This window comes from Anabrus simplex, chromosome 1, assembly GCF_040414725.1.
Source record: "Anabrus simplex isolate iqAnaSimp1 chromosome 1, ASM4041472v1, whole genome shotgun sequence".
Lineage (NCBI taxonomy): Eukaryota > Metazoa > Arthropoda > Insecta > Orthoptera > Tettigoniidae > Anabrus > Anabrus simplex.
In genome coordinates this window covers 383,264,589-383,278,012 of record NC_090265.1, presented here as the reverse complement: position 1 = coordinate 383,278,012, position 13,424 = coordinate 383,264,589, and the positions used below count along the sequence as shown (strand labels likewise).

Below are 13,424 nucleotides of genomic sequence, written 5' to 3'. Positions count from 1 at the left end.
TATTGCATCTATGCCTTTCCTCCCTGTATGTGGCTTTGTGTGATGGTGTTGAATGTTTGACCACTTCTATTGCAGCTACTCTGCCGCTATCGGGAGAACCGAAACTGATGTAAACAAAGAACGTCATGTATCCATCCGTGGTCTTCACGCGTTGATAGGAGAATGACCGGGTTTCTTCCGAGCACATGGTAAGAGCCACATGGGGTTGTCTAGGAACTGTCATTACCTCATTTTATTGTTGCAATTACATCAGACTTTTCCTAGAAGCCACTGATGTAGATGAAATGCAATGACGATATGGATTATGGAGCAAATTATATTCAGAGTCCGCAAGAAATAAACTACAAGCGATTGTCATATCACAACTGGATATTTTACATCTTATAAAATAAATAAATGACTGAAGGCTGATGAATTTGAGGTTACGCCCAAAATGTAAATACGTAAATAAATCATTCACAGCAGCACATATAAGGAAAAATTCACTCTTTTAATATTTGAAAAGAAATCGAAGGTATAACATTGGTACTTAGGGGCAAAGAATTAACGTGAAGTGCTTAGATTTCGCTGATGATCTAGCTATCTTTACCAAGACTAGTGAAGAAACCAGGTATGCCATAACGAAGTTACATGAGATAGCATCAAAGACAGGCCTTCAAATATCGTACGAGAAGACTGATATCATGGCTAATGGACACCAGAATATCCAAAGATCCTCACTACAGACAAATTATGGAATAATCACACATGTCCCTGCCTTCAAATATTTAGGAGAAATCATTGTACCACCCGAATTGGACAGGAAAGCTAATTTAGAAACAGCCACCAAACTCCTGAAAGCTTACCGAATAATATGGAATCACTACAACAAAAGAGTGATGTCACGAAATGCAAAACTTCAGCATTACAAGACTGTTGTTCTTCCGGAAGCTTTGTATGCCTCAGAAACCATATCTTATGAAGGCCACTCTAAAATTGAAGAAATTGAAAAACAAAGAACAACCAATTCTTAGGAAAATATATGGCCCCGTTCATGTAAATGGTATATGGATCAAAAGAAAAACTGTAGATTTGTACAAAGCAATCGACAAGTTCACTGGTACCGTACACAGGAGACGATTGAAATTCTATGGCCACATGTGTAGAATGGACGACACTAGATATGCAAAAAAATTGCTTGGTATAAATAATTCAAAGAAGGTCAATGTCAGCTAGTTAGAGAAAATAAAGCAGGACTTTAGGAAATGAACATCACTGAAGACACCATCAGCCATTGCAAGGCTTTTGGAATTCTGGTTGAAAAGCACACATTCACGGAAAAGGCTAGAAGAACCACAGAGAAACAATGGATGGAAGAACGCAAGAAACAGCATAGCGAGTTCATGAAGAGATTTTGGGAGAAGAAGAAAGGAAATCCATCATCAAGCTAACAAGTGCAATGCGCTCTGTAAATGGGCATAATGAAGAAAGAAGAACAAAATTGAATTCTAGAATAGAAATATAGTTTGGAAAGTCAATATTAAAGAAAATTGGAAAATGCACTTCACCTAATTACAATCTGATAAAGGACAAACTCCTTCCATGTCAGATTCCTCTCTCCCCTCCTTCTCACTGCTGCTAGTATCATTCGGATTAATGACAAGATAATCGACAGTCATATCGCACAGACCGCCCAATTCCCAGAATCTCAGCTCTTCCGTCATGCCGCACAACAGCTGTTACACTCAGAAGAGTGTCATTAATATTCTGACTTCTAAGAGTTTTATTATTATTTGCAACGCATCCGTTTACCACGCTCCACATCGAATGGAGGTAAAGTTTATATCGAGCCTTCATGAACGAACGATGGCATTGTGGTTAAATGTCCAATACTGCACAAACGGACGATGTCATGGAGGCTAGAGATTCAACATCGCGAGTCAAGCATGTGAGCATGGGACCCCAGCATTCTTCAGATTGAATTGCTTGCTTATATTAATGACAATGAATCAGTTCTTACATATTATTCTGACTGAAATTATTTGAGAAATTATATTTTGGACATTAAACACGTAGGATCGCATTATGATTTGATCTGGCTAACAAACAATTTTGATGTCTCCGCGCAGCTGTTCTGCGGTAGCATTAACCAACAACCGTTAACATTAACACACAGCATGACTGGTTTTCTCGCTGACGGCAGTATAGACTTTTCCTTTCCTTGATCACTAGTTTTCTCCCTCGGTGAGTGATCTGTAATAGCTCTTACATAACCACACTAATTGGGGCTAGACCGCTTCTGAGTTTTTATGGCAAAATTCACTTTATACACTGATGTCCAGTAATAGATACTTTGTACACCTGTAGCACTCCCCTATCGTATACCTTTAGATTATTTCCTGTTTAGTCTGGGGATCTTTGCTGTTCTTGTAGTTCAAGTTATTTGCTAGCTACTTTTGACACAGCCTTGCTGCCTTTACAAGTGTTCAAAACAATTGTAATTCCCTAAATCCCTCCATTTCATGAACTATTTCTCTTTTCTATGTAACTTATTAAGATACGTAAAGGCTATGTTTCTCTCTTTTCTATAAAATCCTTGTTATTGTTAAATTTTATTCTAATCTGTGATTGGATGTCAATTAAACCACATATGCACATGCATGTTAATGTAATGTTTAAACAGCCTTCATTTTTCCTGAATTAATATTTGGTTAGCAAATTGAGCTTGTTGAAATCTGATTTTCTTTCCTTTTCACACTGCAGTTTCTATAACTGCAGCATTTTAATTCCTGGTCTTTTAATATCTTGTATTTTGTTTTTTGTTTTGTATATTTATATACACGGTAATCCTTTGGGTAGCCTAGCACACTAGGAAATTGCAAATTTATTACTCTGCCCAAGAGGACAGCCACATCGATCTGTTTCTGCCATTAAAACTTACGCTACTCTAATATAATTGTGACTTTCTTACTCCATCCTGAAATGCAGGCACACACTAGCATGACAGAACGTCACAAATTCCCCATTTGGGATTGCTGGGATCCAAACCAGGGACACTCAGTTTGACTAGTGCACTGTGCATCATGTCCAATTATCCTTCAATTTGTGACTTTAAAAAGATTACAGGACATTTTATGAATATCCTGTGTATTTCTTCTTTTGGATTGTGTAAGTTAATTTAGTCAAGTAGTAAATGTCAAAAAAGTGCCTTCTCTAACATTTCTTTCTCTCTACATTTTAGCATACAGTTTTGACCATTGCATGTTACTTACTATGGCTTCTTGCCGCTGAGACGAAGAAAGAGATCCAAAACATAGGCAGGAATTGTGTGCAAGGTGTAGCAACACAGAGTGTTCATTGCCCTATTCGAACGGAAGCGTCCATCAGGATACCACACTAGATTGCCAAATGGGTGTTTGCGCATGAAGGCAAAGCAAAGACCTAAAAATTCCTTCCAGGTAACAGGTCTGTGCAAACCAGTACAGCAGTTGTACACAGCAATACCATCAGGCCGTGCGGTAGCTGTGCGCCAGGCTGCACAGATCATTAAGTTTATCACCATGTCCACTGGAACCAGGTCCATGACATGGTCCTCATGGCAGAGCATTGTGCGGAAGAGACCCTTTCCTGCTGCTGCTATTAAACCAGTTGGCCCATTCCAGTTGTCTACCCAACCGGCTACTGGCTCTCGATATGCTGACAAAACTGGAACAAAAACAACATGAATAAGGAACTTCAAACTTTTGAAACGTATGTTTTTGATGGGAGAGAAAAACAGGGATCTTTCTTTCTTTCTTTCTTTCTTTCTTTCTTTCTTTCTTTCTTTCTTTCTTTCCTTGCCTATATATGGCTCAAGTACTAAAGTCTATTGATCATAAAGAAAACAGTTCACTGTAAAACTTATATTATTTCCCATAAAATATATCAGGTTTGGTTAAGTGATTTTTTAAATTAATCAAACATTTATTCAAAGAAATTAAATCCAGTTTTTTACTTACCATTTTCTTTTAATTATTAATTTCAATTTAACCTATACTCTGGGACCTACTATAAAAATGTGTATTTTAAATAAGCTGATGATTTTGCTTATTAAGCTTCTTTATTCCAAGGGGGGATGAAGGATTCTTTTCTTTATTTAAATTCATTTATTGATAAACACAAGGCAATTACAATTTATTTTTCCACATAGTTTCTGCCTTGGGAAACACATTTGTCCTAGCATATGGGCAGCATTTTGACACCCTCATCATAAAAAAACAGGGTCGTGTCACCAGCCAGGTGCGCACAAAGTCTTCCACACTCCCATCATCTTCAAATTGTTGCCCTCCTAGAGCTCCTTAAGCGGTCCGAACAAATGGAAATCGCAGTGCAATAAGTCCGGGCTATAAGGATGATCAAGTGTAGTGCAGTGCATTTCCTGCGCTTGAAGACAGTTAGACCTGCAGTATGGGGCCGCGCATTGTCGAATTGCTTGGTCTTATCTTTTGCGGTGATATGCAACCCTCGCCTTGTTAAACAGCTTGCAGTAGTAAGCAGCATTGATTGTGTGTTGGTCATGCAAAAAATCAATCAGCAAAGTGCCTCGTCAATCGAAAAAAACGGTTGCAAGTACCTTGCCAGCTGACAGTCGAGTCTTGGCTTTCACTGGTGCTGCCTCCCCTTTCCTCTGCCACTCCTTACACAGACGCGCCCTTGACAATGTTTGATCACCGAACTGTGCAGTCAATCTCTAGCAAATTTCCACCGCTGCAACTCCTTCATGAGAAAGAAATTTTATGCGCAGTGAGCGTTACTGACAAAACGGCGGGAAGTATCTAACAGCACGCTCTCCCCTCTCCTAACTGTCACACCTAAGCATAGCAGAAGTGCGGGGCCAGTTCTGCAAACTGTTGATGTTCAGGAACAAAAAATCCTGTTTATATTTGATCGACCTTCATACATTTGTGTATGAAAATAGAAATGAAACAGAAATGTAAATGAAATAGAACAACATTTCTGCTCAAAATGAGTAAAATCCCTGTCTGAATATAGCAAAGAATAACAAAACTCTACACACCCATCTGGGTGAACCATTATTCACCAACCTTGATATTTTATGAGAAATAATATAATAATGTTAACAGTGATCTGTTTTCTTTGATGACCCATACGCCTTAGTACTTGAGAAAAAGTGTATAATCATCTTAAGCTAATACTGGATCAATCAAAATACTGCAATTCAAAATTAAATTGATATATCATAGAAGAGATTTCTACTATAAATTTCATACCATATTATAAACTTCCTGAAACATGTACTAAGAGTGGGTATAGCAGCACCTTCAGGAATAGTTTATGAGTTAGCCAAAGAACCCCTCCACATTGCACTATGTCTTCTGGTATAGGCTAGAGCAATTTTGTTACTTTCATTGACCTGTCTCTGTCTTACCCTTGGCTTTGGCAATATGAAAGTGACTGAGGTATGAGCAATGATAGTAACGTCATTCCTTATGCAGCCAGTCCCCGCTATGAATGGTGTGAAAATGTTGCTCATAGGGTCGGATGATGCATGCATTTCTTGCTTGTTGTTTAAAGGAGCCTAACATCTAGGTCATTGGCCCGCATGCATTTCAGTGGGCTTGGCAAACTGATATGTAATAGCAACTTCTGGCTCGGTGAGGAAAGCAACGGGAAACTACCTCACTCCTCATTTCCCTAGTATGACTCTTCAGTGATGCCTAGGTCATCTATGACAGCTGATGGCAGAGCTGTTGAGGATCCAACCAGCCCTAGGGCTGAGGAACAAACAAACAAAAAAACATCTACCGGACCACACACTGAACTCCTGAAGAGAGGAATCTCAAAGAGGAATGAAATAGAACTAGATTTCTTTGGCAGAAGTGCAATGATGGAAAGGAAATGGAGTGACAAAAATCAGGAACAAAGGTATGTATTTACGAGATATGTTATACATGGATAAGGAGTACCATCATCCCAATGATAATTGTATGTGATCTGTGCAAAAAATATCATAATGAATTGCCCAAAATGAGTAAAATCTCTGTCTGAATATAGCAAAGATTATAGAACAAAACCCTACATGCCCATTTGGGTAAACCTTGATTTATTTAATATTATACGGTTATATACACTACCGGATTACTTTTTTTTAATACATTGAGTTGAGCCTCTATGGACTGTGTGGTAACAACCAACTTCATGTCAGTGTCTAGGTCTTGTTCTTGTTCTGGCTTTGACTTCCTGCTAGTATCTTCTGAGCCCAGCGACGAGTGCCTGTTTATGCTCTTCAGACAAAGGTCCTTTCCATCTTTTGGAAGTTGATGCCATTTGGAAACCTTGGTAGTTGTTCACCAATCTTCTGAATGCGTTTCTGTCATGAATTTCTTGGTCTGAAATACCAATCTGCCTCAGATCTTTTTCGCATTCCTGGAACCATCTCGGCCTTGTTGCCTTAGATTGAATAAAATTCCATATTCTTTTTGTTAGTCGATCATCAGTCATCCTCAAGAGATGACCGTAAAATAAAATTATTATTATCTGTTAAACTGTTTGAATACAAATATCAATATTCAAGCTTCCTCTGTCCCTAATATATTTCTACGTTGTGAATGCATGGCACCAGAGTTTTTTAAAAAGAATCTCTTTCCACACTTACAGATAATTCAATGGCTCTACAGCGGTCATAAATTGTGAAATTACATCTTTTTCAGATTGCCCTATTTTATTAATTATGCTTGTGCATTATTAGGCTGCATTTAAAAAATATCAAACTGTGATTTAAATATAAAGATAATTTAATTTACAAATCAGTGGTTTACACCTCGACCGACTCTCATAGAAATTATTACACATTTACAATTCATTTTCCTAAGATTACAGGAGAAATATCTGGAATTATATCTGTAATAATGGTTTCTACAAAGAATATCTTAGGAATAGAACAATGTGATGTAAGGATGGTTGTGAGTTAGACATCAGTCAGACATCTGCTATCAGTTTTAAGAGAATGAATTCCCACTCCTATTCTAAGGAACACGACGCCCCGCATATTTTCAGACAACAATGCACTTTAAACATCTCATAAACCGTTGGACATAATAGTGGCATTTAACACAGACAACTTGACACCTGAATGTCAGTGATTCTTGATAAACTCTAAGAAGTGTATCAAATTCCAACCTCAGTAAATGGAACTTTTGAACATAGCCCCTTAACCCCAAAACTATACCATATGTATATATCTTAACATTAAGTAATTTTAGTATAGTGGCATTCATGTTTATTTGATGGCATCCTTGTTTAATTTTAATTTTAGTAATATTTATTCTGTACAGTAGCTATTAAGTAGGTTCTATAGCAGCTGAAGATGACCTATTTACAGGTCGAAACTGGTACTGTCTTTTTATGTAAATAATATTGACACTATGTAAAATAAAGTATTGATTAGGTGGAGAACTCATCCTTCATACTTGTATGGACAATCATATTTATATCAATCAAAATAATAAAATTCAAAATTAAATAGATATATCATAGAATTAATTGATATACCATAGAATTAATTATAGATTTAATACCATTTCCTTGAATAGAGTAAGATCAAATAACTAAGGGTATGTTTGTATGTAAGTTGCCAAAATAGAAGAATTACAATGCTTGGTTGCAGAAAAAAAGAACTGAAGCATTTAGGCTCAAACATAACACAGAATTTACAAATATATATATATTTTTTTAACTAAAGGAAAGGTGAATGTACATGACATTGAGTAACTAATATTATAAAGAAAGTTTGCAAGTTTATTTGTATATAGAGAGTAATCTCAGTCATTCCTTAACCGTCAGCAAGCTTATTTTCTTTCCCCAGACTATCGCAGGCTATATATTGCAGTGTGCGGGGCCTCCAAGTCTGCCAATTTAACATATGATGTTGGGTGGGGCCAATGCACCTAAGCCGTGTGACATCACCGCACCGGAGCCTCAGTATCCGCTGTACAGCCAATCTGATGGGACAGAGCCACCACGCATTGGTCAGACACTGCTGCAATTACTGTCATTGGCCGCTACATCGTTGGAGGCCTTGAGGGGTGCAGATACGACGAGATCCACGGACCGAGAGCCTTACATATCTAGAGGTTTCCACAAGGTTCGAGTGGCCGATGTATTTTTGTCTCATAAGAGATAGTAGGCTGTTTGTAAAGTAAGAAATTGAAAATAAAATAAAATTATTTATTTAATGAAGGAATTAGGAAACGCAGTACAAAATAAAACAAAAATTATTAAATTAGGCCAAAAAATTGCAAACAAATTAAAAATGTGTTCCCTGAGTAACAGTACACTTGTAATTTTAATACCCTTGATGAATCCACTGTCACACATAAAACAGATGACGAGATCAGCAGTAGTCGCGTCATTGGCTAGTATGCGTTCGAGTGTTTCCTGCAGGCCGAGGCTCTGTCTTAGGCCAGAGAGATCGGTGCACTCTGTGAGGATGTGGGCCATGGTGAGGTCGGCACCACAAGAACACACTGGGGGGTCTTCCCTCTTTAGGAGATAAGAGTGCGTAGATCGTAAATGACTTATCCTCAACCTACACAATACTATCGCCTCTCTCTGTGAAGGCCGGAAAGAGGACTGCCACACGGTAGTTGTCTTCTTAATTGCTCTCAGCTTGTTGGGAGTTCGGTTAGCTAGCTACACCGATTTCCAGGTCGCCAAGATGGTTCGACGCAGCTGAGAACAATATCTTTAGCAGGCACATTGATAGGTCTTGGAGGTAAAAAGTACCCCTTCCTTTGCAGCTTCAACCGCAAGTTCGTTTTCTGCAATCCCAATGTGGCTTGGAAGCGACGCGAAAGTGATTCTGGTGCTAGCATCACTCAACCTTACTAGAAGGTCATGAATCTGCTTCACCAGTGGGTGTTGCAAGAAACAGGTTTCAATTGAGTGCGCAGAGCTTAACTAATCGGTACACATAAGAATGTGGCTTCTTTCATCACCCAGTGCAAACCGCAGAGCTTCCCTCCATGGGAACTTAGAATTTCCATTTGGAATTGCTAGGCGGACATTAATTCCATTGTGGACTTTTATCTCCTGCATGCAGTTATCAGACTGTGCCTCTTAAGTAGGCTTCTGATAAATTCACCTGCATACACCCAGCGTCAGTGGGTAGGGTCTGACACATCCCACTCTGACGAGTCTAGTGTCAGACCTAAGACGAAACGCTGGTTAATAGAGCAAACGCCGGAAAAGCCAACATCTAATTTTTGATCAAATTTTTTATATGCTCTATTGGTGGAAAAATATCTAATTCCCTCCATGGGAACTTAGAATTTCCATTTGAGCTTCTAAGATGGCGTAAAGCTCTGCAGTATACACACAACATACACTAGGAAGAGAGATCTTTGTGCTCATATCATCGGTGACGAAAGGACAACCAACATTATCTATGATATTAGAACCATTCGTGAAGATATGTCTTGCGGCCGGATATTGGTGAAAGAAGGCCTGGAAATACCTCCAATAAACGGAGGAATCCCTGTTCACCTTGGGTCCATGGAGTAGATCTAGACGTATTTCCAGTCTCGGAACTAACCACGGAGGTACCTTGCTAAGAGCTTGTTCACCGATATCTATATTTAAATCACGACACAAGCTACCAATTCAAAACCCGAACGGCCGTGTGGCATTCGGCCGGTTCTGGTTCCTCTGGTGGTATTGGGTACTAATGATGCATTGATAGCTTGGATGTCATTTTATGTTAACTGATAAAGTCTATTATCCAGTAATAATATAATCGTCATCATCATCATCATCATCATCATCATCATGGTGCCTTTTAACATCCTTTTAGTTGCTGTTGATTTTAAAAGATACCACCATCTTAACAAAAGGAAAACCTCACAACAATTTTTTATCTTCTTTTACGTTTAATAATAAACAAGTCTACCAAATCGCAAACATATTTAAAAATATGATGTCAAAATAGCCTTCAAAACTTTTAACAGAAACAGAGATAATTTTCACAATACCAATTCTATTAATCATAGCAATAAGTCCACCAAGTCAGGTATTTATAGACTCAATTGTAATAATTGTAATGCATCTTATGTCAGTCAAACAGGTAGGAGCTTCCATACAAGACATTTAGAGCATGTTAACGCCCTGAAATATAACAGATTTTCAGCCATGGGACAGCACATGTGTGATACTAACCATAAGTTCACTAATATCAACCAAGACATGAAAATTCTCAAAGTTATATAAAAACGCCCCCTGCTCAATATTACAGATTTTTTTATCCATCTGGAACAGTTTTTCAATCCTAACTTCAATCTAAATGAAATTTCAGAGAAATCAAATATTTTATTTGACCTTTTAATTCCTATATTTAGTAATCATGTCTCAGATAAAAATAATTCTTTCTTTTATCATCTCTTTAAATTCCGCTCTCAGCAGCAGTCTTTCTTTCTGTATCCTTCAGCGCCACCTTAGACACCCTTTCTCTCCTTCTCCTCTCTCCTCCCAAACCTCCTCTCCCACCTTCCCCTCCTCTCCCTATCTACTCCTTTTTCAGCAGGCGTAATTAAGGACACTTTTTTTCTCCGTCCCGTGGAGTAGGGAAAATAATAGTAATCCACCAGCTGTAATAATCACATAACCACATTTCAGTAGAATTGTAGTGAAGATAAGGTATAATATATTAGATAGTATCTTGCCAGTTATATTCGTGTTTTTCTTCGTGTACGGCAATCCTTTTGATACTTAAGCATTTAACCAAACGCAGTATAGTGTAGTGTAGATACATTGTAGTATAGATACAGTACGGTACATTTAGATAGTGCCGTATATTGCCTGCTATATTCGTGTGTTATCTTTCGTGTTTATCTATTAGACCCTAATACTAATAATAATTTGTCTAAGCATTTAGCTTCGTTGGTAACCTTTGAGTACAGTAGTGCTTGCAAATTTCATTTCTGTTGTGCATAGTAGTGACATACGGTACGGTACCGGTATCGTAATTAGGATACGTCTGAAAGTAGTTTAAAAATTACTGTAGTGTACTGTACAGTAGTATACGAGTAATATCCTATTAGAATTTAGTGTGCTTATTTTATTATTGTAAAATATTTGTGTAGTACTGGTGTAGTAGAGGTATCCGTAGAAACTCTTACTAAAATATTGTTGAAATTAGGGTAGGCTTAATTGCAGTTTGGAATTGTGTAGTTCTTGTGTATTACTTTCGATATTCAGTAATTAACAGCAGTTTTTATCCTGTTAGGGGTTGTAGGATTAAAAAAATAGAGCACGACTAAGTAGTATTGTAGTGTAGTCGTATATTAATTACCTTATTGTTGTGTACTATCCCCGACAATATATCCCTCCGTTCATTTATTTTTTTGCAAATAAGTTATTTTATTTTTTAATTTAAAATTTTTCCCCCGTAAAGAATGGCTAAGGAGCGCGAGTGTACTTATTGTGGGTGTGGTGAGGCATTGAGGGGTATGAGGGAGGAGTTGGAAAGTTTGAGGGAGATAATTAGGATTCTCACAGAAGACAGGAAGGAAGATAGGACTCCCTCAAACAATGTACAGGTTACAGTAGGTGTACAAGAGGGAGGGGAAGGAAAGGGAGGAGTTGTAGAAGACAGGTGGTCTAATGTTCTAAGGGGAAGGAGATTGCAGGCCAAGGGCTCTATTCAGGATCAGAATTCAGGACAGGTGTCTGTGCGAAATCGGTACGAGTCACTCCAGGTAGAACAACAGAGGGAAGATGAGGGACAGGGAACTGTTGCTGAGATGCATGGAAGTAGGAGGAAGGGAAAAGGTAGGAAAGGGAAATGTAGAGTAGAGGATAGGAAAAGACAGGTGGAACAGGGTCATGGGAAGGAGAAAAGCGAGGAGGAAGTAGCTTCTGCAGCTATCAGGAAAGATAGGGCTGACCAGGAGGGGAGGGGATCAAATGAGGTGGGTAGGGTTGAGGCTCTGGTCATGGAGGATTCCATCGTTAGACACGTGGGGAAAGTGTGTGGAGGAAAGGGAACCAGGGTAGAATGTTATCCAGGAATTAGGTTGAGACAGATGTTGAGGAAAGTAGAAGAGAGGGAGGAGGGGAAGGAGAAGGTGGTAGTGTTTCACGTTGGTACCAACAACGTAAGGCAAGCTGATAGAAGTACCAACATAGTTGGAGATGTGTGGGATCTGGTAAATGCAGCACGGGTGAAGTTTAAGAAAGCGGAGATTGTTATTAGTGGAATACTGTGTAGGAGGGATACTGACTGGAGGGTGATTGGGGATTTAAATGAGACTATGTAGTGGGTATGTGGGAAACTGGGAGTGAAATTTCTAGATCCTAATGGGTGGGTAGGAGATAGGGATCTGCGCTCGGATGGCCTTCATTTAAACCGCAGTGGTACGTATAAGTTAGGAAATTTGTTTGGAAGGGTAATAGGGAGGTACATTCAGGGAAACGGGATGGACTAGGGAGCGGTGATAAGGGAACAGGGAACTGGAAATCAAGTAGGGATGACATAAAATTGTTAGTGCTGAACTGTAGAAGTATTGTAAAGAAAGGAATAGAATTAAGTAATTTAATAGATATATATTTACCAGATATTGTAATAGGAGTTGAATCATGGCTGAGAAATGATATAATGGATGCAGAAATTTTCTCACGGCACTGGAGTGTGTATCGTAGAGATAGGATAGGAAAGGTGGGAGGGGGAGTTTTCATTCTGGTGAAAGAAGAATTTGTAAGCTACGAAAAAGTTAAAGATGAGACACATGAAATTCTAGGTGTAAGGCTCATTTCTAAAGATAATAGGCAACTTGATATATTTGGAGTGTGCAGATCGGGAAAGGGTAGCACTGATGCGGATTCGGAATTATTTGATAGGATAGTCAGCTATGTGGGAAACGACATGGAAATAAATGTGATTGTAGCGGGAGATCTGAATTTGCCAGATGTCAATTGGGAAGGAAATGCGAACGACAGGAAGCATGACCAACAAATGGCAAATAAGTTAATATGGGAAGGACAGCTGATTCAGAAAGTGATGGAACCAACCAGAGGGAAAAATATCCTGGATGTGGTGCTGATAAAACCAGATGAGCTCTATAGGGAAACTGAAGTAATAGATGGTATTAGTGATCATGAAGCTGTTTTGTGGTAGTTAAAAATAAATGCGATAGAAAGGAAGGTCTTAAAAGTAGGACTGTTAGGCAGCACCATATGGCTGATAAAACAGGTATGAGGCAGTTTCTAAAAAGTAACTATGATCGGTGGAAAACGGTAAATAAAAATGTAAACAGACTCTGGGATGGGTTTAAAGAAAATGTTGAGGAATGCGAAAACAGGTTTGTACCTTTAAGGGTGGTAAGGAATGGTAAAGACCCACCTTATTATAATAGAGAAATAAAGAGACTAAGAAGGACGTGCAGACTGGAAAG

The 13,424-nt window shown here is 38.6% G+C and overlaps 1 protein-coding gene across 1 annotated transcript in view; it reads right to left on the bottom strand.

The window, feature by feature from the left end:
* The window catches only part of LOC136866372 (putative fatty acyl-CoA reductase CG5065), a 257,496-nt gene that overhangs the window by 44,935 nt on the left and 199,137 nt on the right, over positions 1 to 13,424 (bottom strand). The window contains exon 6 of the mRNA XM_068224970.1: positions 3,252 to 3,684. Coding sequence (XP_068081071.1) covers positions 3,252 to 3,684 — 433 coding nt within the window. The remainder of the gene's footprint in view (positions 1 to 3,251; positions 3,685 to 13,424) is intronic.